At 47.6% G+C, this 25,834-nt stretch overlaps 1 protein-coding gene across 1 annotated transcript in view; it reads left to right on the top strand.

The window, feature by feature from the left end:
- The first annotated feature begins 1,559 nt into the window (after positions 1 to 1,559).
- Positions 1,560 to 25,834, top strand: part of ap2m1b (adaptor related protein complex 2 subunit mu 1b) — a 37,031-nt gene continuing 12,756 nt past the window's right edge. The window contains 7 exon segments of the mRNA XM_076076478.1: positions 1,560 to 1,679; positions 5,375 to 5,494; positions 6,482 to 6,747; positions 7,077 to 7,159; positions 7,372 to 7,377; positions 7,553 to 7,617; positions 7,619 to 7,671. Coding sequence (XP_075932593.1) covers positions 5,421 to 5,494; positions 6,482 to 6,747; positions 7,077 to 7,159; positions 7,372 to 7,377; positions 7,553 to 7,617; positions 7,619 to 7,671 — 547 coding nt within the window. The 5' untranslated portion in view covers positions 1,560 to 1,679; positions 5,375 to 5,420.

Below are 25,834 nucleotides of genomic sequence, written 5' to 3'. Positions count from 1 at the left end.
TGAGCCAGTCCTAACTATAAACCTGATCCAGCCCTAACTATAAACCTGAGCCAGCCCTAACTATAAACCTGAACCAGCCCTAACTATGAACCTGAGCCAGCCCTAACTATAAACCTGAACCAGCCCTAACTATAAACCTGAACCAGCCCTAACTATAAACCTGAGCCAGCCCTAACTATAAACCTGATCCAGCCCTAACTATAAACCTGAGCCAGCCCTAACTATAAACCTGAGCCAGCCCTAACTATAAACCTGAACCAGCCCCAACTATAAACCTGAACCAGCCCCAACTATAAACCTGAACCAGCCCCAACTATAAACCTGAACCAGCCCCAACTATAAACCTGAGCCAGCCCGAACTATAAACCTGATCCAGCCCTAACTATAAACCTGATCCAGCCCTAACTATAAACCTGAGCCAGCCCTAACTATAAACCTGAGCCAGCCCTAACTATAAACCTGAACCAGCCCTAACTATAAACCTGAACCAGCCCCAACTATAAACCTGAACCAGCCCTAACTATAAACCTGAGCCAGCCCTAGCTATAAACCTGAGTCAGCCCTAACTATAAACCTGAGCCAGCCCTAACTATAAACCTGAGCCAGCCCAGTATTTTTACAGTGTGGTATTAGTACTTTAACCATAACAGAGTATTTTTACAGTGTGGTATTCATACCTTTACTGTGACAGAGTATTTTTATTGTGTGGTATCCGTTACTGCAGAAAAGGACCTGAGTACTTCTGATGTGATCAAGTGGTTTCATGTTGATATATTAAAAGTCATAAAAACAGATTTTAATGTTTAAATATTTGGAAGAAGATCAGGTCTTACAGCCACTCTTAAGACCTTTATCATGTCCTTGGAGGACTTTGTGTCTTAGTGTTGCTGGAGGAATAGATTCTGGGCTTTAGGCCTCAGGCCGTCTGGAGACCAGTATTTGAGGACCCTGGTCTACAGGGTTCCCCCTAGACTACAGGTCCCAGTGGGAACATCCAGTTCTCCTCCATTAGAGGCTTGTGTGATGAGAATGAGGCCTGCTGTTTGAAGATGATCAGGATTCATATGCAGACTAGCTTCCTCCCTCCTCACACAGGAGGAGGGAGGGCCGCGTCCCAATCCGCTAACACCGCGGCCTCGGTGTGTGAATCAAACCGACATGTCAGAGTTCTAGAAGTAAATAAATAAATAAATAAAGATCTGTTCGTTCATAACACAGGTGAGATGTGAGTGTTTCAGGAGGACTCCGAATATATGGAATAAAGGGAGTAAAGGAAGATTTAAAAATAAAATTAAAATAAACCATTGGTTAGGAATCTAGTGGACGAAATAGGAAAGAGGAGATGATTCTGACAAGACGAAGGAATGATCTTAACAGTTGCCTCTATGTTATTCGAAAGCATAACAATGGAAAGTGTGAATGTTGTGAAGAAGAAGAAACTGTGGACCAAGTTTTATTGTGCTGTCAGAGGTACGAGTCAGAGAGATTAGTGGGTGGCCTCAATGTCAAGGAGACGAGTTGTTCTGAATGGGACGCGGCCGAGCTGCCGTCAGCTGACAGTTTGGATCCATCCGGCGCCATCTTGGCTCTGAACCGGAGAAGACCGGACAGTTTCACGGTCAAACGGGCGGATGGAGTGAACCGAGAGGTTCTCTGTGAGGCAAGAACACGGAGGACCGGTAACACATCTGTCTGTCTGTCTGTCTCTGTCTGTCTGCCTGCTTGTCTCTGTCTCTGTCTCTTCATTGTAAATCCTTCTTTTTGAAGACGTAACGCGGAGTGATACCAGCCGGTGTGTGTAGGTCGTGTTGATCTGATATAAATCAATAGAGAACACTCTTCAGTTCGGCGCGTTCAAACCGCAGTTATTTAAATGTTTGATGAATAACGTTATTCTAGCTCCTAACGTGACTGGGTGGTGACGTCAGCCTGACTCCCCTCTAACGTTACCGGAAGAAAAGTGAACCAAAGACCTGGAGGGTTTAGCGTGGAGTCAGAATACACCAGAACACTTTATATTATCGGATAACTAGAAGGTTAGCATCTACGCTAGCATGCTAAATAGCAGCTGCAATGTTAAAGGTGTCTCTGAGGAGACGTCACTGGAGGCCAGGAAGTACTACAGTTAGTACTTTAGAACTACAGTTAGTACTTTAGAACTACAGTTAGTACTTTAGAACTACAGTTAGAACTACAGTTAGTACTTATATATATATATATATATACAGTTGTGTGAAAAAGTGTTTGCCCCCTTCCTGATTTCTTATTTTTTTGCATGTTTGTTACACTTAAATGTTTCAGATCATCAAACAAATTTAAATATTAGACAAAGATAACACAAGTAAACACAAAATGCAGTTTTTAAATGAAGGTTTTTATTATTAAGGGGGAAAAAAAATCCAAACCTACATGGCCCCCTGATTTATTTCACTAATTCCATTCAAAAAGTGAAACTTGTCTATTATATTCATTACACACAGACTGATATATTTCAAATGTTTATTTCTTTTAATTTTGATGATTATAACTGACAACTAAGGAAAATCCCAAATTCAGTATCTCAGAAAATTAGAATATTACTTAAGACCAATACAAAGAAAGGATTTGTAGAAATCTTGGCCAACTGAAAAGTATGAACATGAAAAGTATGAGCATGTACAGCACTCAATACTTAGTTGGGGCTCCTTTTGCCTGAATTACTGCAGCAATGCGGCGTGGCATGGAGTCGATCAGTCTGTGGCACTGCTCAGGTGTTATGAGAGCCCAGGTTGCTCTGATAGTGGCCTTCAGCTCTTCTGCATTGTTGGGTCTGGCATTTCGCATCATCCTCTTCACAATACCCCATAGATGTTCTATGGGGTTGAGGTCAGGCGAGTTTGCTGGCCAATTAAGAACAGGGATACCATGGTCCTTAAACCAGGTACTGGTTGCTTTGGCACTGTGCGCAGGTGCCAAGTCCTGTTGGAAAATGAAATCTGCATCTCCATAAAGTTGGTCAGCAGCAGGAAGCATGAAGTGCTCTAAAACTTCCTGGTATACGGCTGCGTTGACCTTGGACCTCAGAAAACACAGTGGACCAACACCAGCAGATGACATGGCACCCCAAACCATCACTGACTGTGGAAACGTTACACTGGACCTCAAGCAACGTGGATTGTGTGTCTCTCCTCTCTTCCTCCAGACTCTGGGACCCTGATTTCCAAAGGAAATGCAAAATTTACTTTCATCAGAGAACATAACTTTGGACCACTCAGCAGCAGTCCAGTCCTTTTTGTCTTTAGCCCAGGCGAGACGCTTCTGACGCTGTCTGTTGTTCAAGAGTGGCTTGACACAAGGAATGCGACAGCTGAAACCCATGTCTTGCATACGTCTGTGCGTAGTGGTTCTTGAAGCACTGACTCCAGCTGCAGTCCACTCTTTCTGAATCTCCCCCACATTTTTGAATGGGTTTTGTTTCACAATCCTCTCCAGGGTGCGGTTATCCCTATTGCTTGTACACTTTTTTCTACCACATCTTTTCCTTCCCTTCGCCTCTCTATTAATGTGCTTGGACACAGAGCTCTGTGAACAGCCAGCCTCTTTTGCAATGACCTTTTGTGTCTTGCCCTCCTTGTGCAAGGTGTCAATGGTCGTCTTTTGGACAACTGTCAAGTCAGCAGTCTTCCCCATGATTGTGTAGCCTACAGAACTAGACTGAGAGACCATTTAAAGGCCTTTGCAGGTGTTTTGAGTTAATTAGCTGATTAGAGTGTGGCACCAGGGGTCTTCAATATTGAACCTTTTCACAATATTCTAATTTTCTGAGATACTGAATTTGGGATTTTCCTTAGTTGTCAGTTATAATCATCAAAATTAAAAGAAATAAACATTTGAAATATATCAGTCTGTGTGTAATGAATGAATATAATAGACAAGTTTCACTTTTTGAATGGAATTAGTGAAATAAATCAACTTTCTGATGTTATTCTAATTATATGACCAGCACCTGTGTGTATATATATATATATATATATGTGTGTGTGTGTATATATACCGTTTTGTTTCCAGTGAATATCAATGACTTTATAAAGTATCTTTGTTGTTGTAAACATTACTGTTGTTGCTCTAGAAACAATATTCAGCTCTATCTAAATTATAAATAATTCCCAATGCTGTTCTGAATTTCATTGTTTTTAAAATCCTATTATTTATTGTGAAGAAGAACAGAGTATTGATAAGAGTACCTCGTAGTAGTAATATACCCTAAAGATACTTCTCTGTACCTGAAGTACATTTAATGTGCTTCACTACAACCTCCAGGACATTTGGTCAAACATGGATGTGTAGTGTGTCTGTTGTAATTTAACCTTTATTGAAGAAAGAACAGAGTGCCTGATGATCTTCTTCTGTGGTGGCAGATAGAGTTTAGTGTTGATCATCTGTTCACTGGGTTCCTCTCTAAAGGTGCGTTCACACCAAACATGTTAATCGCGTTACTCGCGGGGGACCATTTGTGGTCATTTGCGTGAATCTCGCCATTCGCGCTCGACAAGCCAGAGAGGGGGCGTGGCTTATCGCCCTGGAAGCCGTTCACAACTGTCTGCCATCAACCATGGAAGAAAGAACCTCCATTTCTGCTTAGTACTTGTGGAAGTCCAGATATCAGGAAACTAAACGCCGTCTTGTCTGGTTCATTACAGTCCGGAGGAGCTCCGTGAATTCATGGAGCTGTGTCCACTGTGTCTAGCTGGTTTACTACAGCTGTATCAACACTAAACAAACTGATTTAACTGCAATAAACCGATAAAAGGGACTCCGAAATAACTACGTAATGATGCCGGTTTGTAAAAAGTCTGAATTCATGTTTAGTTAGTTCTCTCCTCAAGACGACAAGCAAACAACTTTTAAAATACTTGTTTTCTGAATGTAGCTCGGATCGATCGGTGCTATGCTAAGCTAACATTGTAGCAGCTCCATCAACACTCAGCATGACATCATCTCGGCGTAAATACGTCAGCGTCTCTTTCATTGTTTGTACCGTATGGTTTACACACACACATTTATACACAGTTTGGTCTCTGTTGATCTGAGGTGTCGTAGAGCTCTGGTGAACACAGACGGATACAGTGTTTGTTTCCTGATTGAACGACAGGATGTCACTGATGACAGGAGAAGCATCTCAACGCTGATAGGCTATCGCGCCGCAGCGGCACGGCATCTTTTCGGCGGAGTTGAAAAATTTCAACTCACGCGTTTAAGGCGTTTTGGCGATTGACGCGTCAATCGCGCCGTCACAAATTCGCGTCACTCCAGTCTCATCGCGTCTGTGCATAGACTTTGTATGTAATCTACTCGTTTGGTGTGAATGCACCTTAACAATCCTCTTCCTCTGCAGCGACTCTTCATTATGATCAGCTCTGACTGACTGACAGGTGTCAGCTATGATCGGAGGACTCTTCATCTACAACCACAAGGGGGAGGTGTTGATCTCCAGGGTGTACCGCAATGACATCGGGTGAGTCCGAAAGGTCACTGCCCAAGTGCCCACGAGCCAGACAATAAAACTATAAAAACACTCAGTCACACTGAGGCTACTCGCAATGTGTTCAGCGTGTTTGGGTACAGGGAGGACCACGTGTCTGGGTACAGGGAGGACGTGTCTGGGTACAGGGGGGACCACGTGTCTGGGTACAGGGGGGACCACGTGTCTGGGTACAGGGGGGACCACGTGTCTGGGTACAGGGAGGACCACGTGTCTGGGTACAGGGAGGACCACGTGTCCGGGTACAGGGGGGACCACGTGTCCGGGTACAGGGAGGACCACGTGTCCGGGTACAGGGGGCGACCACGTGTTTGGGTACAGGGGGGGACAACGTGTCTGGGTACAGGGGGTCCACGTGTCTGGGTACAGGGGGGACCACGTGTTTTGGTACAGGGGGGGACAACGTGTTTGGGTACAGGGGGGACCACGTGTTTGGGTACAGGGGGAACCACGTGTTTGGGTACAGGGGGACCACGTGTTTGGGTACAGGGGGGACCACGTGTTTGGGTACAGGGGGGACCACGTGTTTGGGTACAGGGAGGATCACGTGTTTGGGTACAGGGAGGAGGACGTGTCCGGGTACAGGGAGGACCACGTGTTTGGGTACAGGGGGGACCACGTGTTTGGGTACAGGGAGGACCACGTGTTTGGGTACAGGGAGGATCACGTGTTTGGGTACAGGGAGGAGGACGTGTCCGGATACAGGGAGGACCACGTGTTTGGGTACAGGGAGGACCACGTGTCCGGGTACAGGGAGGACCATGTGTCCAGGTACAGGGGGGACCACGTGTCCGGGTACAGTGAGGACGTGTCCGGGTACAGGGAGGACCACGTGTTTGGGTACAGGGGGACCACGTGTCTGAGTTTGCAGGATGCGGTGGGACAACAGTCTTCCTAAATAAACCGGTCTGATACGTCGGTTGGATTCAGTGACTTTAATGTTGTCCCTTCTCGTCTCAGGAGAAATGCCGTGGACGCGTTCCGAGTTAACGTCATCCACGCCCGGCAGCAGGTCCGCTCTCCGGTCACCAACATCGCCCGGACCAGCTTCTTCCACGTCGAGCGCTCCAACATCTGGCTGGCGGCCGTCACCAAGCAGAACGTCAACGCCACCATGGTGTTCGAGTTCCTCTACAAGATGTGCGACGTCATGTCCGCCTACTTTGGCAAGATCAGCGAGGAGAACGTCAAGAACAACTTTGTCCTCATCTACGAGCTGCTCAACGGTGACACTTTTTATTTTGAAAGGGCAGGACAGAAAATGACTTCAGCACTGTAAGAAATAAAAGTAGAAACTGTCAAGTATATGTGGTCTCACTCTGTCTCCGGTTCGGTGGTTCTGACCCTGAACTCCAACAGGAAGTCGTCCATCTTTCTGCTGCTCTGTTGTTTTTTTAGGTTTTGATTTTTGTAAGCGTTGGATGAGAAAATCTAAACCTAAAGAAAAGACAGCGCTGACAGGAGTCGTCTCTGAGCTGCTGATCTGTGCTGCCGTTTGATTGTTTGTTTGTTTGTTTGCTTATTTGTTTGGACTAACAGTGTTTGTGTCCTGCAGAGATTCTGGACTTTGGTTACCCTCAAAACTCAGAGACTGGAGCTCTGAAAACCTTCATCACTCAGCAAGCAATCAAGAGTCAGGTAGGACTGAGACATTACATTACATTACAGTCGGCCCTGCTCTCCACTTAGCCACAGTCACCCGAGACATGATGTGGATTTATTATTAATAAATAATAAAGTGATAAAACTAAGAGGAGACTACTACTAAAGAAGAAAACAGACTGTAATGTGCTTTTAATGTGAAACTCACTGTTTCCTGTTTTCCTTTGGTCTCCTGCATTGTCCTACAGCACCACGTAAGTCCACACACACACACACAGTGTTTAGTCCCTATTGAGTTAATTTAATAATTAATATTAAATACATAATGATAATAAAAGTCTCTGTGATGCTTCAGTACATTTATCCAAACAAGTTACAGTACTATTGTTTAGCTCTAATACTGTTAATAATATTAATTTGAATACACAGTCCAAAGAGGAGCAGTCTCAGATCACCAGTCAGGTCACCGGTCAGATCGGCTGGAGACGAGAAGGACGAGCTCTTTCTGGACGTGATGGAGAGCGTCAACCTGCTCATGTCCCCTCAAGGTAACTAATGTCCCCTCAAGGTAAATGTCTCCTCTAGGTTACGTTCCCTCTAGGTAACTAACGTCAACGTCCCCTCTAGGTAACGACCCCTCAAGGTAACTAACGTCAACGTCCCCTCAAGGTAACGTTCCCTCAAGGTAACGAACGTCAACGTCCCCTCTAGGTAACTAACGACAACGTCCCTCTAGGTAACTAACGTCAACGTCCCCTCTAGGTAACTAACGTCAACGTCCCTCTAGGTAACTAACATCAATGTCCCTCTAGGTAACTAACGTCAACGTCCCCTCAAGGCAACTAACGTCAACGTCCCCTCAAGGCAACTAACGTCAACGTCCCTCTAGGTAACTAACGTCAACGTCCCCTCTAGGTATCTAACATCAACGTCCCTCTAGGTAACTAACGTCAACGTCCCTCTAGGTAACTAACATCAACGTCCCTCTAGGTAACTAACGTCAACGTCCCCTCTAGGTAACGTCCCCTCAAGGTAACTAACGTCAACGTCCCCTCAAGGTAACTAACGTCAACGTCCCTCTAGGTAACTAACGTCAACGTCCCCTCAAGGTAACTAGCGTCAAAGTCCCTCAAGGTAACTAACGTCAACGTCCCCTCTAGGTAACGTCCCCTCAAGGTAACTAATGTCAACATCCCCTCAAGGTAACTAACGTCAAAGTCCCCTCAAGGTAACTAACGTCAAAGTAACTCTAGGTAACTAACGTCAACGTCCCCTCTAGGTAACGTCCCCTCAAGGTAACTAACGTCAACGTCCCCTCAAGGTAACTAACGTCAACGTCCCTCTAGGTAACTAACGTCAACGTCCCCTCAAGGTAACTAACGTCAAAGTCCCTCTAGGTAACTAACGTCAACGTCCCCTCTAGGTAACGTCCCCTCAAGGTAACTAATGTCAACATCCCCTCAAGGTAACTAACGTCAACGTCCCCTCAAGGTAACTAACGTCAAAGTCCCTCTAGGTAACTAACGTCAACGTCCCTCTAGGTAACTAATGTCAACGTCCCCTCTAGGTAACTAACGTCAACATCCCCTCTAGGTAACTAACGTCAACGTCCCCTCTAGGTAACGTCCCCTCTAGGTAACTAACGTCAACGTCCCCTCTAGGTAACATCCCCTAAAGGTAACTAATGTCAACGTCCCCTCTAGGTAACGTCCCCTCTAGGTAACTAATGTCAACGTCCCCTATCGGTAACATCCCCTCAAGGTAACTAACGTCAACGTCCCTCTAGGTAACATCCCCTCAAGGTAACTAACGTCAACGTCCCCTCTAGGTAACATCCCCTAAAGGTAACTAATGTCAACGTCCCCTCAAGGTAACTAACGTCAAAGTCCCCTCAAGGTAACTAACGTCAAAGTCCCTCTAGGTAACTAACGTCAACGTCCCCTCTAGGTAACGTCCCCTCAAGGTAACTAACGTCAACGTCCCCTCAAGGTAACTAATGTCAAAGTCCCTCTAGGTAACTAACGTCAACGTCCCTCTAGGTAACTAACGTCAACGTCCCCTCTAGGTAACGTCCCCTCAAGGTAACTAACGTCAACGTCCCCTCAAGGTAACTAACGTCAACGTCCCTCTAGGTAACTAACGTCAACGTCCCCTCAAGGTAACTAGCGTCAAAGTCCCTCAAGGTAACTAACGTCAACGTCCCCTCTAGGTAACGTCCCCTCAAGGTAACTAATGTCAACATCCCCTCAAGGTAACTAACGTCAAAGTCCCCTCAAGGTAACTAACGTCAAAGTCCCTCTAGGTAACTAACGTCAACGTCCCCTCTAGGTAACGTCCCCTCAAGGTAACTAACGTCAACGTCCCCTCAAGGTAACTAACGTCAAAGTCCCTCTAGGTAACTAACGTCAACGTCCCTCTAGGTAACTAATGTCAACGTCCCCTCTAGGTAACTAACATTAACGTCCCCTCTAGGTAACTAACGTCAACGTCCCTTCTAGGTAACGTCCCCTCAAGGTAACTAACGTCAACGTCCCCTCAAGGTAACTAACGTCAACGTCCCTCTAGGTAACTAACGTCAACGTCCCCTCAAGGTAACTAACGTCAAAGTCCCTCTAGGTAACTAACGTCAACGTCCCCTCTAGGTAACGTCCCCTCAAGGTAACTAATGTCAACATCCCCTCAAGGTAACTAACGTCAACGTCCCCTCAAGGTAACTAACGTCAAAGTCCCTCTAGGTAACTAACGTCAACGTCCCTCTAGGTAACTAATGTCAACGTCCCCTCTAGGTAACTAACGTCAACATCCCCTCTAGGTAACTAACGTCAACGTCCCCTCTAGGTAACGTCCCCTCTAGGTAACTAACGTCAACGTCCTCTCTAGGTAACATCCCCTAAAGGTAACTAATGTCAACGTCCCCTCTAGGTAACGTCCCCTCTAGGTAACTAATGTCAACGTCCCCTATCGGTAACATCCCCTCAAGGTAACTAACGTCAACGTCCCTCTAGGTAACATCCCCTCAAGGTAACTAACGTCAACGTCCCCTCTAGGTAACATCCCCTAAAGGTAACTAATGTCAACGTCCCCTCTAGGTAACGTCCCCTCTAGGTAACTAATGTCAACGTCCCCTCTCGGTAACATCCCCTCAAGGTAACTAACGTCAACGTCCCTCTAGGTAACATCTCCTCAAGGTAACTAACGTCAACGTCCCTTCTAGGTAACTAACGTCAACGTCCCCTCAAGGTAACTAACGTCAACGTCCCTCTAGGTAACTAACGTCAACGTCCCTCTAGGTAACTAACATCAACGTCCCTCTAGGTAACTAACGTCAACGTCCCTCTAGGTAACTAACGTCAACGTCCCTCTAGGTAACTAACGTCAACGTCCCCTCTAGGTAACGTCCCCTCAAGGTAACTAATGTCAACATCCCCTCAAGGTAACTAACGTCAAAGTCCCCTAAAGGTAACTAACGTCAAAGTCCCTCTAGGTAACTAACGTCAACGTCCCCTCTAGGTAACGTCCCCTCAAGGTAACTAACGTCAACGTCCCCTCAAGGTAACTGACGTCAAAGTCCCTCTAGGTAACTAACGTCAACGTCCCTCTAGGTAACTAATGTCAACGTCCCTCTAGGTAACTAACATTAACGTCCCCTCTAGGTAACTAACGTCAACGTCCCCTCAAGGTAACTAACGTCAACGTCCCTCTAGGTAACTAACGTCAACGTCCCCTCAAGGTAACTAACGTCAAAGTCCCTCGAGGTAACTAACGTCAACGTCCCCTCTAGGTAACGTCCCCTCAAGGTAACTAATGTCAACATCCCCTCAAGGTAACTAACGTCAAAGTCCCCTCAAGGTAACTAACGTCAAAGTCCCTCAAGGTAACTAACGTCAACGTCCCCTCTAGGTAACTAACGTCAACGTCCCCTCTAGGTAACGTCCCCTCTAGGTAACTAACGTCAACGTCCTTCTAGGTAACATCCCCTCAAGGTAACTAATGTCAACGTCCCCTCTAGGTAACGTCCCCTCAAGGTAACTAACGTCAACATCCCCTCAAGGTAACTAACGTCAAAGTCCCTCTAGGTAACTAACGTCAACGTCCCCTCTAGGTAACGTCCCCTCAAGGTAACTAACGTCAAAGTCCCTCTAGGTAACTAATGCCAACGTCCCTCTAGGTAACTAACGTCAACGTCCCCTCGAGGTAACGTCCCCTCTAGGTAACTAACGTCAACGTCCCCTCTAGGTAACATCCCCTCAAGGTAACTAATGTCAACGTCCCCTCTAGGTAACGTCCCCTCAAGGTAACTAATGTCAACGTCTCCTCTCGGTAACGTCCCCTCAAGGTAACTAACGTCAACGTCCCTCTAGGTAACATCCCCTCAAGGTAACTAACGTCAACGTCCCTCTAGGTAACATCTCCTCAAGGTAACTAACGTCAATGTCCCCTCTAGGTAACGTCCCCTCAAGGTAACTAACGTCAACATCCCCTCAAGGTAACTAACGTCAAAGTCCCTCTAGGTAACTAACGTCAACGTCCCCTCTAGGTAACGTCCCCTCTAGGTAACTAATGTCAACGTCCCCTCTAGGTAACATCCCCTCAAGGTAACTAATGTCAACGTCCCCTCTAGGTAACGTCCCCTCTAGGTAACTAACGTCAACGTCCCCTCTAGGTAACGTCCCCTCAAGGTAACTAATGTCAACGTCTCCTCTCGGTAACGTCCCCTCAAGGTAACTAATGTCAACGTCCCTCTAGGTAACATCCCCTCAAGGTAACTAACGTCAACGTCCCCTCTAGGTAACGTCCCCTCTAGGTAACTAACGTCAACGTCCCTCTAGGTAACATCCCCTCAAGGTAACTAACGTCACCGTCCCCTCTAGGTAACGTCCCCTCTAGGTAACGTCCCCTCAAGGTAACTAATGTCAAAGTCCCTCTAGGTAACTAACGTCAACGTCCCCTCTAGGTAACGTCCCCTAAAGGTAACTAACGTCAACGTCCCCTCTAGGTAACATCCCCTCTAGGTAACTAACATCAACGTCCCCTCTAGGTAACATCCCCTCAAGGTAACTAATGTCAACGTCCCCTCTAGGTAACGTCCCCTCTAGGTAACTAACGTCAACGTCCCTCTAGGTAACATCCCCTCAAGGTAACTAACGTCAACGTCCCCTCTAGGTAACGTCCCCTCTAGGTAACGTCCCCTCAAGGTAACTAACGTCAACGTCCCTCTAGGTAACATCTCCTCAAGGTAACTAACGTCAACGTCCCCTCTAGGTAACGTCCCCTCAAGGTAACTAATGTCAAAGTCCCTCTAGGTAACTAACGTCAACGTCCCCTCTAGGTAACGTCCCCTAAAGGTAACTAACGTCAACGTCCCCTCTAGGTAACGTCCCCTCAAGGTAACTAACGTCAACGTCCCCTCTAGGTAACGTCCCCTCAAGGTAACTAACGTCAACGTCCCTCTAGGTAACATCCCCTCAAGGTAACTAACGTCAACGTCCCCTCTAGGTAACATCCCCTCAAGGTAACTAACGTCAACGTCCCCTCTAGGTAACGTCCCCTCTAGGTAACATCCCCTCAAGGTAACTAACGTCAACGTCCCTCTAGGTAACATCTCAAGGTAACTAACGTCAACGTCCCCTCTAGGTAACATCCCCTCAAGGTAACTAACGTCAAAGTCCCTCTAGGTAACTAACGTCAACGTCCCCTCTAGGTAATGTCCCCTCTAGGTAACGTCCCCTCAAGGTAACTAACGTCAACGTCCCTCTAGGTAACATCTCCTCAAGGTAACTAACGTCAACGTCCCCTCTAGGTAACGTCCCCTCAAGGTAACTAACGTCAACGTCCCCTCAAGGTAACTAACGTCAAAGTCCCTCTAGGTAACTAACGTCAACGTCCCTCTAGGTAACTAATGTCAACGTCCCTCTAGGTAACTAACATTAACGTCCCCTCTAGGTAACTAACGTCAACGTCCCCTCAAGGTAACTAACGTCAACGTCCCTCTAGGTAACTAACGTCAACGTCCCCTCAAGGTAACTAACGTCAAAGTCCCTCGAGGTAACTAACGTCAACGTCCCCTCTAGGTAACGTCCCCTCAAGGTAACTAATGTCAACATCCCCTCAAGGTAACTAACGTCAAAGTCCCCTCAAGGTAACTAACGTCAAAGTCCCTCAAGGTAACTAACGTCAACGTCCCCTCTAGGTAACGTCCCCTCAAGGTAACTAATGTCAACGTCCCCTCTAGGTAACGTCCCCTCTAGGTAACTAACGTCAACGTCCCCTCTAGGTAACGTCCCCTCAAGGTAACTAATGTCAACGTCCCCTCTAGGTAACGTCCCCTCTAGGTAACTAACGTCAACGTCCCCTCTAGGTAACATCCCCTCAAGGTAACTAACGTCAACGTCCCTCTAGGTAACATCTCCTCAAGGTAACTAACGTCAATGTCCCCTCTAGGTAACGTCCCCTCAAGGTAACTAACGTCAACATCCCCTCAAGGTAACTAACGTCAAAGTCCCTCTAGGTAACTAACGTCAACGTCCCCTCTAGGTAACGTCCCCTCTAGGTAACTAATGTCAACGTCCCCTCTAGGTAACGTCCCCTCAAGGTAACTAATGTCAACATCCCCTCAAGGTAACTAACGTCAAAGTCCCCTCAAGGTAACTAACGTCAAAGTAACTCTAGGTAACTAACGTCAACGTCCCCTCTAGGTAACGTCCCCTCAAGGTAACTAACGTCAACGTCCCCTCAAGGTAACTAACGTCAACGTCCCTCTAGGTAACTAACGTCAACGTCCCCTCGAGGTAACTAACGTCAAAGTCCCTCTAGGTAACTAACGTCAACGTCCCCTCTAGGTAACGTCCCCTCAAGGTAACTAATGTCAACATCCCCTCAAGGTAACTAACGTCAACGTCCCCTCAAGGTAACTAACGTCAAAGTCCCTCTAGGTAACTAACGTCAACGTCCCTCTAGGTAACTAATGTCAACGTCCCCTCTAGGTAACTAACGTCAACATCCCCTCTAGGTAACTAACGTCAACGTCCCCTCTAGGTAACGTCCCCTCTAGGTAACTAACGTCAACGTCCCCTCTAGGTAACATCCCCTAAAGGTAACTAATGTCAACGTCCCCTCTAGGTAACGTCCCCTCTAGGTAACTAATGTCAACGTCCCCTATCGGTAACATCCCCTCAAGGTAACTAACGTCAACGTCCCTCTAGGTAACATCTCCTCAAGGTAACTAACGTCAACGTCCCCTCTAGGTAACATCCCCTCAAGGTAACTAACGTCAACGTCCCCTCAAGGTAACTAACGTCAACGTCCCTCTAGGTAACTAACGTCAACGTCCCCTCAAGGTAACTAGCGTCAAAGTCCCTCAAGGTAACTAACGTCAACGTCCCCTCTAGGTAACGTCCCCTCAAGGTAACTAATGTCAACATCCCCTCAAGGTAACTAACGTCAAAGTCCCCTCAAGGTAACTAACGTCAAAGTCCCTCTAGGTAACTAACGTCAACGTCCCCTCTAGGTAACGTCCCCTCAAGGTAACTAACGTCAACGTCCCCTCAAGGTAACTAACGTCAAAGTCCCTCTAGGTAACTAACGTCAACGTCCCTCTAGGTAACTAATGTCAACGTCCCCTCTAGGTAACTAACATTAACGTCTCCTCTAGGTAACTAACGTCAACGTCCCTTCTAGGTAACGTCCCCTCAAGGTAACTAACGTCAACGTCCCCTCAAGGTAACTAACGTCAACGTCCCTCTAGGTAACTAACGTCAACGTCCCCTCAAGGTAACTAACGTCAAAGTCCCTCTAGGTAACTAACGTCAACGTCCCCTCTAGGTAACGTCCCCTCAAGGTAACTAATGTCAACATCCCCTCAAGGTAACTAACGTCAACGTCCCCTCAAGGTAACTAACGTCAAAGTCCCTCTAGGTAACTAACGTCAACGTCCCTCTAGGTAACTAATGTCAACGTCCCCTCTAGGTAACTAACGTCAACATCCCCTCTAGGTAACTAACGTCAACGTCCCCTCTAGGTAACGTCCCCTCTAGGTAACTAACGTCAACGTCCTCTCTAGGTAACATCCCCTAAAGGTAACTAATGTCAACGTCCCCTCTAGGTAACGTCCCCTCTAGGTAACTAATGTCAACGTCCCCTATCGGTAACATCCCCTCAAGGTAACTAACGTCAACGTCCCTCTAGGTAACATCCCCTCAAGGTAACTAACGTCAACGTCCCCTCTAGGTAACATCCCCTAAAGGTAACTAATGTCAACGTCCCCTCTAGGTAACGTCCCCTCTAGGTAACTAATGTCAACGTCCCCTCTCGGTAACATCCCCTCAAGGTAACTAACGTCAACGTCCCTCTAGGTAACATCTCCTCAAGGTAACTAACGTCAACGTCCCTTCTAGGTAACTAACGTCAACGTCCCCTCAAGGTAACTAACGTCAACGTCCCTCTAGGTAACTAACGTCAACGTCCCTCTAGGTAACTAACGTCAACGTCCCTCTAGGTAACTAACATCAACGTCCCTCTAGGTAACTAACGTCAACGTCCCTCTAGGTAAATAACGTCAACGTCCCTCTAGGTAACTAACGTCAACGTCCCCTCTAGGTAACGTCCCCTCAAGGTAACTAATGTCAACATCCCCTCAAGGTAACTAACGTCAAAGTCCCCTAAAGGTAACTAACGTCAAAGTCCCTCTAGGTAACTAACGTCAACGTCCCCTCTAGGTAACGTCCCCTCAAGGTAACTAACGTCAACGTCCCCTCAAGGTAACTGACGTCAAAGTCCCTCTAGGTAACTAACGTCAACGTCCCTCTAGGTAACTAATGTCAACGTCCCTCTAGGTAACTAACATTAACGTCCCCTCTAGGTAACTAACGTCAACGTCCCCTCAAGGTAACTAACGTCAACGTCCCTCTAGGTAACTAACGTCAACGTCCCCTCAAGGTAACTAACGTCAAAGTCCCTCAAGGTAACTAACGTCAACGTCCCCTCTAGGTAACGTCCCCTCAAGGTAACTAATGTCAACGTCCCCTCTAGGTAACGTCCCCTCTAGGTAACTAACGTCAACGTCCCCTCTAGGTAACGTCCCCTCAAGGTAACTAATGTCAACGTCCCCTCTAGGTAACGTCCCCTCTAGGTAACTAACGTCAACGTCCCCTCTAGGTAACGTCCCCTCTAGGTAACTAACGTCAACGTCCCTCTAGGTAACATCCCCTCAAGGTAACTAATGTCAACGTCCCCTCTAGGTAACGTCCCCTCAAGGTAACTAACGTCAACATCCCCTCAAGGTAACTAACGTCAAAGTCCCTCTAGGTAACTAACGTCAACGTCCCCTCTAGGTAACGTCCCCTCAAGGTAACTAACGTCAAAGTCCCTCTAGGTAACTAACGTCAACGTCCCCTCTAGGTAACATCCCCTCAAGGTAACTAATGTCAACGTCTCCTCTAGGTAACGTCCCCTCAAGGTAACTAATGTCAACGTCTCCTCTCGGTAACGTCCCCTCAAGGTAACTAACGTCAACGTCCCTCTAGGTAACATCCCCTCAAGGTAACTAACGTCAACGTCCCTCTAGGTAACATCTCCTCCAGGTAACTAACGTCAATGTCCCCTCTAGGTAACGTCCCCTCAAGGTAACTAACGTCAACATCCCCTCAAGGTAAGTAACGTCAAAGTCCCTCTAGGTAACTAACGTCAACGTCCCCTCTAGGTAACGTCCCCTCTAGGTAACTAATGTCAACGTCCCCTCTAGGTAACATCCCCTCAAGGTAACTAATGTCAACGTCCCCTCTAGGTAACGTCCCCTCTAGGTAACTAACGTCAACGTCCCCTCTAGGTAACGTCCCCTCAAGGTAACTAATGTCAACGTCTCCTCTCGGTAACGTCCCCTCAAGGTAACTAATGTCAACGTCCCTCTAGGTAACATCCCCTCAAGGTAACTAACGTCAACGTCCCCTCTAGGTAACGTCCCCTCTAGGTAACTAACGTCAACGTCCCTCTAGGTAACATCCCCTCAAGGTAACTAACGTCAACGTCCCCTCTAGGTAACGTCCCCTCTAGGTAACGTCCCCTCAAGGTAACTAACGTCAACGTCCCTCTAGGTAACATCTCCTCAAGGTAACTAACGTCAACGTCCCCTCTAGGTAACGTCCCCTCAAGGTAACTAATGTCAAAGTCCCTCTAGGTAACTAACGTCAATGTCCCCTCTAGGTAACGTCCCCTAAAGGTAACTAACGTCAACGTCCCCTCTAGGTAACGTCCCCTCAAGGTAACTAACGTCAACGTCCCCTCTAGTTAACGTCCCCTCAAGGTAACTAACGTCAACGTCCCTCTAGGTAACATCCCCTCAAGGTAACTAACGTCAACGTCCCCTCTAGGTAACATCCCCTCAAGGTAACTAACGTCAACGTCCCCTCTAGGTAACGTCCCCTCTAGGTAACATCCCCTCAAGGTAACTAACGTCAACGTCCCTCTAGGTAACATCTCAAGGTAACTAACGTCAACTTCCCCTCTAGGTAACATCCCCTCAAGGTAACTGACATCAAAGTCCCTCTAGGTAACTAACGTCAACGTCCCCTCTAGGTAATGTCCCCTCTAGGTAACGTCCCCTCAAGGTAACTAACGTCAACGTCCCTCTAGGTAACATCTCCTCAAGGTAACTAACGTCAACGTCCCCTCTAGGTAACGTCCCCTCAAGGTAACTAACGTCAACGTCCCCTCAAGGTAACTAACGTCAAAGTCCCTCTAGGTAACTAACGTCAACGTCCCTCTAGGTAACTAATGTCAACGTCCCTCTAGGTAACTAACATTAACGTCCCCTCTAGGTAACTAACGTCAACGTCCCCTCAAGGTAACTAACGTCAACGTCCCTCTAGGTAACTAACGTCAACGTCCCCTCAAGGTAACTAACGTCAAAGTCCCTCGAGGTAACTAACGTCAACGTCCCCTCTAGGTAACGTCCCCTCAAGGTAACTAATGTCAACATCCCCTCAAGGTAACTAACGTCAAAGTCCCCTCAAGGTAACTAACGTCAAAGTCCCTCAAGGTAACTAACGTCAACGTCCCCTCTAGGTAACGTCCCCTCAAGGTAACTAATGTCAACGTCCCCTCTAGGTAACGTCCCCTCTAGGTAACTAACGTCAACGTCCCCTCTAGGTAACGTCCCCTCAAGGTAACTAATGTCAACGTCCCCTCTAGGTAACGTCCCCTCTAGGTAACTAACGTCAACGTCCCCTCTTGGTAACATCCCCTCAAGGTAACTAACGTCAACGTCCCTCTAGGTAACATCTCCTCAAGGTAACTAACGTCAATGTCCCCTCTAGGTAACGTCCCCTCAAGGTAACTAACGTCAACATCCCCTCAAGGTAACTAACGTCAAAGTCCCTCTAGGTAACTAACGTCAACGTCCCCTCTAGGTAACGTCCCCTCTAGGTAACTAATGTCAACGTCCCCTCTAGGTAACGTCCCCTCAAGGTAACTAATGTCAACATCCCCTCAAGGTAACTAACGTCAAAGTCCCCTCAAGGTAACTAACGTCAAAGTAACTCTAGGTAACTAACGTCAACGTCCCCTCTAGGTAACGTCCCCTCAAGGTAACTAACGTCAACGTCCCCTCAAGGTAACTAACGTCAACGTCCCTCTAGGTAACTAACGTCAACGTCCCCTCAAGGTAACTAACGTCAAAGTCCCTCTAGGTAACTAACGTCAACGTCCCCTCTAGGTAACGTCCCCTCAAGGTAACTAATGTCAACATCCCCTCAAGGTAACTAACGTCAACGTCCCCTCAAGGTAACTAACGTCAAAGTCCCTCTAGGTAACTAACGTCAACGTCCCTCTAGGTAACTAATGTCAACGTCCCCTCTAGGTAACTAACGTCAACATCCCCTCTAGGTAACTAACGTCAACGTCCCCTCTAGGTAACGTCCCCTCTAGGTAACTAACGTCAACGTCCCCTCTAGGTAACATCCCCTAAAGGTAACTAATGTCAACGTCCCCTCTAGGTAACGTCCCCTCTAGGTAACTAATGTCAACGTCCCCTATCGGTAACATCCCCTCAAGGTAACTAACGTCAACGTCCCTCTAGGTAACATCTCCTCAAGGTAACTAACGTCAACGTCCCCTCTAGGTAACATCCCCTAAAGGTAACTAATGTCAACGTCCCCTCTAGGTAACGTCCCCTCTAGGTAACTAATGTCAACGTCCCCTCAAGGTAACTAACGTCAAAGTCCCCTCAAGGTAACTAACGTCAAAGTCCCTCTAGGTAACTAACGTCAACGTCCCCTCTAGGTAACGTCCCCTCAAGGTAACTAACGTCAACGTCCCCTCAAGGTAACTAATGTCAAAGTCCCTCTAGGTAACTAACGTCAACGTCCCTCTAGGTAACTAACGTCAACGTCCCCTCTAGGTAACGTCCCCTCAAGGTAACTAACGTCAACGTCCCCTCAAGGTAACTAACGTCAACGTCCCTCTAGGTAACTAACGTCAACGTCCCCTCAAGGTAACTAGCGTCAAAGTCCCTCAAGGTAACTAACGTCAAAGTCCCCTCAAGGTAACTAACGTCAAAGTCCCTCTAGGTAACTAACGTCAACGTCCCCTCTAGGTAACGTCCCCTCAAGGTAACTAACGTCAACGTCCCCTCAAGGTAACTAACGTCAAAGTCCCTCTAGGTAACTAACGTCAACGTCCCTCTAGGTAACTAATGTCAACGTCCCCTCTAGGTAACTAACATTAACGTCCCCTCTAGGTAACTAACGTCAACGTCCCTTCTAGGTAACGTCCCCTCAAGGTAACTAACGTCAACGTCCCCTCAAGGTAACTAACGTCAACGTCCCTCTAGGTAACTAACGTCAACGTCCCCTCAAGGTAACTAACGTCAAAGTCCCTCTAGGTAACTAACGTCAACGTCCCCTCTAGGTAACGTCCCCTCAAGGTAACTAATGTCAACATCCCCTCAAGGTAACTAACGTCAACGTCCCCTCAAGGTAACTAACGTCAAAGTCCCTCTAGGTAACTAACGTCAACGTCCCTCTAGGTAACTAATGTCAACGTCCCCTCTAGGTAACTAACGTCAACATCCCCTCTAGGTAACTAACGTCAACGTCCCCTCTAGGTAACGTCCCCTCTAGGTAACTAACGTCAACGTCCTCTCTAGGTAACATCCCCTAAAGGTAACTAATGTCAACGTCCCCTCTAGGTAACGTCCCCTCTAGGTAACTAATGTCAACGTCCCCTCTAGGTAACGTCCCCTCTAGGTAACTAACGTCAACGTCCTCTCTAGGTAACATCCCCTAAAGGTAACTAATGTCAACGTCCCCTCTAGGTAACGTCCCCTCTAGGTAACTAATGTCAACGTCCCCTCTAGGTAACGTCCCCTCTAGGTAACTAATGTCAACGTCCCCTATCGGTAACATCCCCTCAAGGTAACTAACGTCAACGTCCCTCTAGGTAACATCCCCTCAAGGTAACTAACGTCAACGTCCCCTCTAGGTAACATCCCCTAAAGGTAACTAATGTCAACGTCCCCTCTAGGTAACGTCCCCTCTAGGTAACTAATGTCAACGTCCCCTCTCGGTAACATCCCCTCAAGGTAACTAACGTCAACGTCCCTCTAGGTAACATCTCCTCAAGGTAACTAACGTCAACGTCCCTTCTAGGTAACTAACGTCAACGTCCCCTCAAGGTAACTAACGTCAACGTCCCTCTAGGTAACTAACGTCAACGTCCCTCTAGGTAACTAACGTCAACGTCCCTCTAGGTAACTAACATCAACGTCCCTCTAGGTAACTAACGTCAACGTCCCTCTAGGTAACTAACGTCAACGTCCCTCTAGGTAACTAACGTCAACGTCCCCTCTAGGTAACGTCCCCTCAAGGTAACTAATGTCAACATCCCCTCAAGGTAACTAACGTCAAAGTCCCCTAAAGGTAACTAACGTCAAAGTCCCTCTAGGTAACTAACGTCAACGTCCCCTCTAGGTAACGTCCCCTCAAGGTAACTAACGTCAACGTCCCCTCAAGGTAACTAACGTCAACGTCCCTCTAGGTAACTAACGTCAACGTCCCCTCAAGGTAACTAACGTCAAAGTCCCTCGAGGTAACTAACATCAACGTCCCCTCTAGGTAACGTCCCCTCAAGGTAACTAATGTCAACATCCCCTCAAGGTAACTAACGTCAAAGTCCCCTCAAGGTAACTAACGTCAAAGTCCCTCAAGGTAACTAACGTCAACGTCCCCTCTAGGTAACGTCCCCTCAAGGTAACTAATGTCAACGTCCCCTCTAGGTAACGTCCCCTCTAGGTAACTAACGTCAACGTCCCCTCTAGGTAACGTCCCCTCAAGGTAACTAATGTCAACGTCCCCTCTAGGTAACGTCCCCTCTAGGTAACTAACGTCAACGTCCCCTCTAGGTAACGTCCCCTCTAGGTAACTAACGTCAACGTCCCTCTAGGTAACATCCCCTCAAGGTAACTAATGTCAACGTCCCCTCTAGGTAACGTCCCCTCAAGGTAACTAACGTCAACATCCCCTCAAGGTAACTAACGTCAAAGTCCCTCTAGGTAACTAACGTCAACGTCCCCTCTAGGTAACGTCCCCTCAAGGTAACTAACGTCAAAGTCCCTCTAGGTAACTAATGCCAACGTCCCTCTAGGTAACTAACGTCAACGTCCCCTCGAGGTAACGTCCCCTCTAGGTAACTAACGTCAACGTCCCCTCTAGGTAACATCCCCTCAAGGTAACTAATGTCAACGTCTCCTCTAGGTAACGTCCCCTCAAGGTAACTAATGTCAACGTCTCCTCTCGGTAACGTCCCCTCAAGGTAACTAACGTCAACGTCCCTCTAGGTAACATCCCCTCAAGGTAACTAACGTCAACGTCCCTCTAGGTAACATCTCCTCAAGGTAACTAACGTCAATGTCCCCTCTAGGTAACGTCCCCTCAAGGTAACTAACGTCAACATCCCCTCAAGGTAACTAACGTCAAAGTCCCTCTAGGTAACTAACGTCAACGTCCCCTCTAGGTAACGTCCCCTCTAGGTAACTAATGTCAACGTCCCCTCTAGGTAACATCCCCTCAAGGTAACTAATGTCAACGTCCCCTCTAGGTAACGTCCCCTCTAGGTAACTAACGTCAACGTCCCCTCTAGGTAACGTCCCCTCAAGGTAACTAATGTCAACGTCTCCTCTCGGTAACGTCCCCTCAAGGTAACTAATGTCAACGTCCCTCTAGGTAACATCCCCTCAAGGTAACTAACGTCAACGTCCCCTCTAGGTAACGTCCCCTCTAGGTAACTAACGTCAACGTCCCTCTAGGTAACATCCCCTCAAGGTAACTAACGTCACCGTCCCCTCTAGGTAACGTCCCCTCTAGGTAACGTCCCCTCTAGGTAACTAACGTCAACGTCCCCTCTAGGTAACATCCCCTCAAGGTAACTAATGTCAACGTCCCCTCTAGGTAACGTCCCCTCTAGGTAACTAACGTCAACGTCCCTCTAGGTAACATCCCCTCAAGGTAACTAACGTCAACGTCCCCTCTAGGTAACGTCCCCTCTAGGTAACGTCCCCTCAAGGTAACTAACGTCAACGTCCCTCTAGGTAACATCTCCTCAAGGTAACTAACGTCAACGTCCCCTCTAGGTAACGTCCCCTCAAGGTAACTAATGTCAAAGTCCCTCTAGGTAAGTAACGTCAACGTCCCCTCTAGGTAACGTCCCCTAAAGGTAACTAACGTCAACGTCCCCTCTAGGTAACGTCCCCTCAAGGTAACTAACGTCAACGTCCCCTCTAGGTAACGTCCCCTCAAGGTAACTAACGTCAACGTCCCTCTAGGTAACATCCCCTCAAGGTAACTAACGTCAACGTCCCCTCTAGGTAACATCCCCTCAAGGTAACTAACGTCAACGTCCCCTCTAGGTAACATCCCCTCTAGGTAACATCCCCTCAAGGTAACTAACGTCAACGTCCCTCTAGGTAACATCTCAAGGTAACTAACGTCAACGTCCCCTCTAGGTAACATCCCCTCAAGGTAACTAACGTCAAAGTCCCTCTAGGTAACTAACGTCAACGTCCCCTCTAGGTAATGTCCCCTCTAGGTAACGTCCCCTCAAGGTAACTAACGTCAACGTCCCTCTAGGTAACATCTCCTCAAGGTAACTAACGTCAACGTCCCCTCTAGGTAACGTCCCCTCAAGGTAACTAACGTCAACGTCCCCTCAAGGTAACTAACGTCAAAGTCCCTCTAGGTAACTAACGTCAACGTCCCTCTAGGTAACTAATGTCAACGTCCCTCTAGGTAACTAACATTAACGTCCCCTCTAGGTAACTAACGTCAACGTCCCCTCAAGGTAACTAACGTCAACGTCCCTCTAGGTAACTAACGTCAACGTCCCCTCAAGGTAACTAACATCAAAGTCCCTCGAGGTAACTAACGTCAACGTCCCCTCTAGGTAACGTCCCCTCAAGGTAACTAATGTCAACATCCCCTCAAGGTAACTAACGTCAAAGTCCCCTCAAGGTAACTAACGTCAAAGTCCCCTCTAGGTAACGTCCCCTCAAGGTAACTAATGTCAACGTCCCCTCTAGGTAACGTCCCCTCTAGGTAACTAACGTCAACGTCCCCTCTAGGTAACGTCCCCTCAAGGTAACTAATGTCAACGTCCCCTCTAGGTAACGTCCCCTCTAGGTAACTAACGTCAACGTCCCCTCTAGGTAACATCCCCTCAAGGTAACTAACGTCAACGTCCCTCTAGGTAACATCTCCTCAAGGTAACTAACGTCAATGTCCCCTCTAGGTAACGTCCCCTCAAGGTAACTAACGTCAACATCCCCTCAAGGTAACTAACGTCAAAGTCCCTCTAGGTAACTAACGTCAACGTCCCCTCTAGGTAACGTCCCCTCTAGGTAACTAATGTCAACGTCCCCTCTAGGTAACATCCCCTCAAGGTAACTAATGTCAACGTCCCCTCTAGGTAACGTCCCCTCTAGGTAACTAACGTCAACGTCCCCTCTAGGTAACGTCCCCTCAAGGTAACTCATGTCAACGTCTCCTCTCGGTAACATCCCCTCAAGGTAACTAACGTCAACGTCCCCTCTAGGTAACGTCCCCTCTAGGTAACTAACGTCAACGTCCCTCTAGGTAACATCCCCTCAAGGTAACTAACGTCACCGTCCCCTCTAGGTAACGTCCCCTCTAGGTAACGTCCCCTCAAGGTAACTAATGTCAAAGTCCCTCTAGGTAACTAACGTCAACGTCCCCTCGAGGTAACGTCCCCTAAAGGTAACTAACGTCAACGTCCCCTCTAGGTAACTAACATCAACGTCCCCTCTAGGTAACATCCCCTCAAGGTAACTAATGTCAACGTCCCCTCTAGGTAACGTCCCCTCTAGGTAACTAACGTCAACGTCCCTCTAGGTAACATCCCCTCAAGGTAACTAACGTCAACGTCCCCTCTAGGTAACGTCCCCTCTAGGTAACGTCCCCTCTAGGTAACGTCCCCTCAAGGTAACTAATGTCAACGTCCCCTCTAGGTAAAGTCCCCTCTAGGTAACTAACGTCAACGTCCCCTCTAGGTAACGTCCCCTCTAGGTAACTAACGTCAACGTCCCTCTAGGTAACATCCCCTCAAGGTAACTAATGTCAACGTCCCCTCTAGGTAACGTCCCCTCAAGGTAACTAACGTCAACATCCCCTCAAGGTAACTAACATCAAAGTCCCTCTAGGTAACTAACGTCAACGTCCCCTCTAGGTAACGTCCCCTCAAGGTAACTAACATCAAAGTCCCTCTAGGTAACTAATGCCAACGTCCCTCTAGGTAACTAACGTCAACGTCCCCTCTTGGTAACGTCCCCTCTAGGTAACTAACGTCAACGTCCCCTCTAGGTAACATCCCCTCAAGGTAACTAATGTCAACGTTCCCTCTAGGTAACGTCCCCTCTAGGTAACGTCCCCTCTAGGTAACTAACGTCAACGTCCCTCTAGGTAACATCTCCTCAAGGTAACTAACGTCAATGTCCCCTCTAGGTAACGTCCCCTCAAGGTAACTAACGTCAACATCCCCTCAAGGTAACTAACGTCAAAGTCCCTCTAGGTAACTAACGTCAACGTCCCCTCTAGGTAACGTCCCCTCAAGGTAACTAACGTCAAAGTCCCTCTAGGTAACTAATGCCAACGTCCCTCTAGGTAACTAACATCAACGTCCCCTCTAGGTAACTAATGTCTACGTCCCCTCTAGGTAACATCCCCTCAAGGTAACTAATGTCAACGTCCCCTCTAGGTAACTAATGTCAACGTCCCCTCTTGGTAACGTCCCTCTAGGTAACTAATGTCAACATCCCCTCTAGGTAACGTCCCCTCTAGGTAACTAATGTCAACGTCCCCTCTCGGTAACATCCCCTCAAGGTAACTAACGTCAACGTCCCCTCTAGGTAACGTCCCCTCTAGGTAACGTCCCCTCAAGGTAACTAACGTCAACGTCCCCTCTAGGTAACGTCCCCTCTAGGTAACTAACGTCAATGTCCCCTCTAGGTAACATCCCCTCTCGGTAACTAACGTCAACGTCCCCTCTAGGTAACATCCCCTCAAGGTAACTAATGTCAACGTCCCCTCTAGGTAACGTCCCCTCTAGGTAACTAACGTCAACGTCCCTCTAGGTAACATCCCCTCAAGGTAACTAACGTCAACGTCCCCTCTAGGTAACGTCCCCTCTAGGTAACGTCCCCTCAAGGTAACT

This window comes from Anarhichas minor, unplaced genomic scaffold, assembly GCF_050575085.1.
Source record: "Anarhichas minor isolate MPS153535 unplaced genomic scaffold, ASM5057508v1 ptg000057l, whole genome shotgun sequence".
NCBI lineage: Eukaryota > Metazoa > Chordata > Actinopteri > Perciformes > Anarhichadidae > Anarhichas > Anarhichas minor.
The sequence above is the reverse complement of the archived record's forward strand: the minus strand, read 5'-3'. Positions and strand labels throughout refer to the sequence as shown.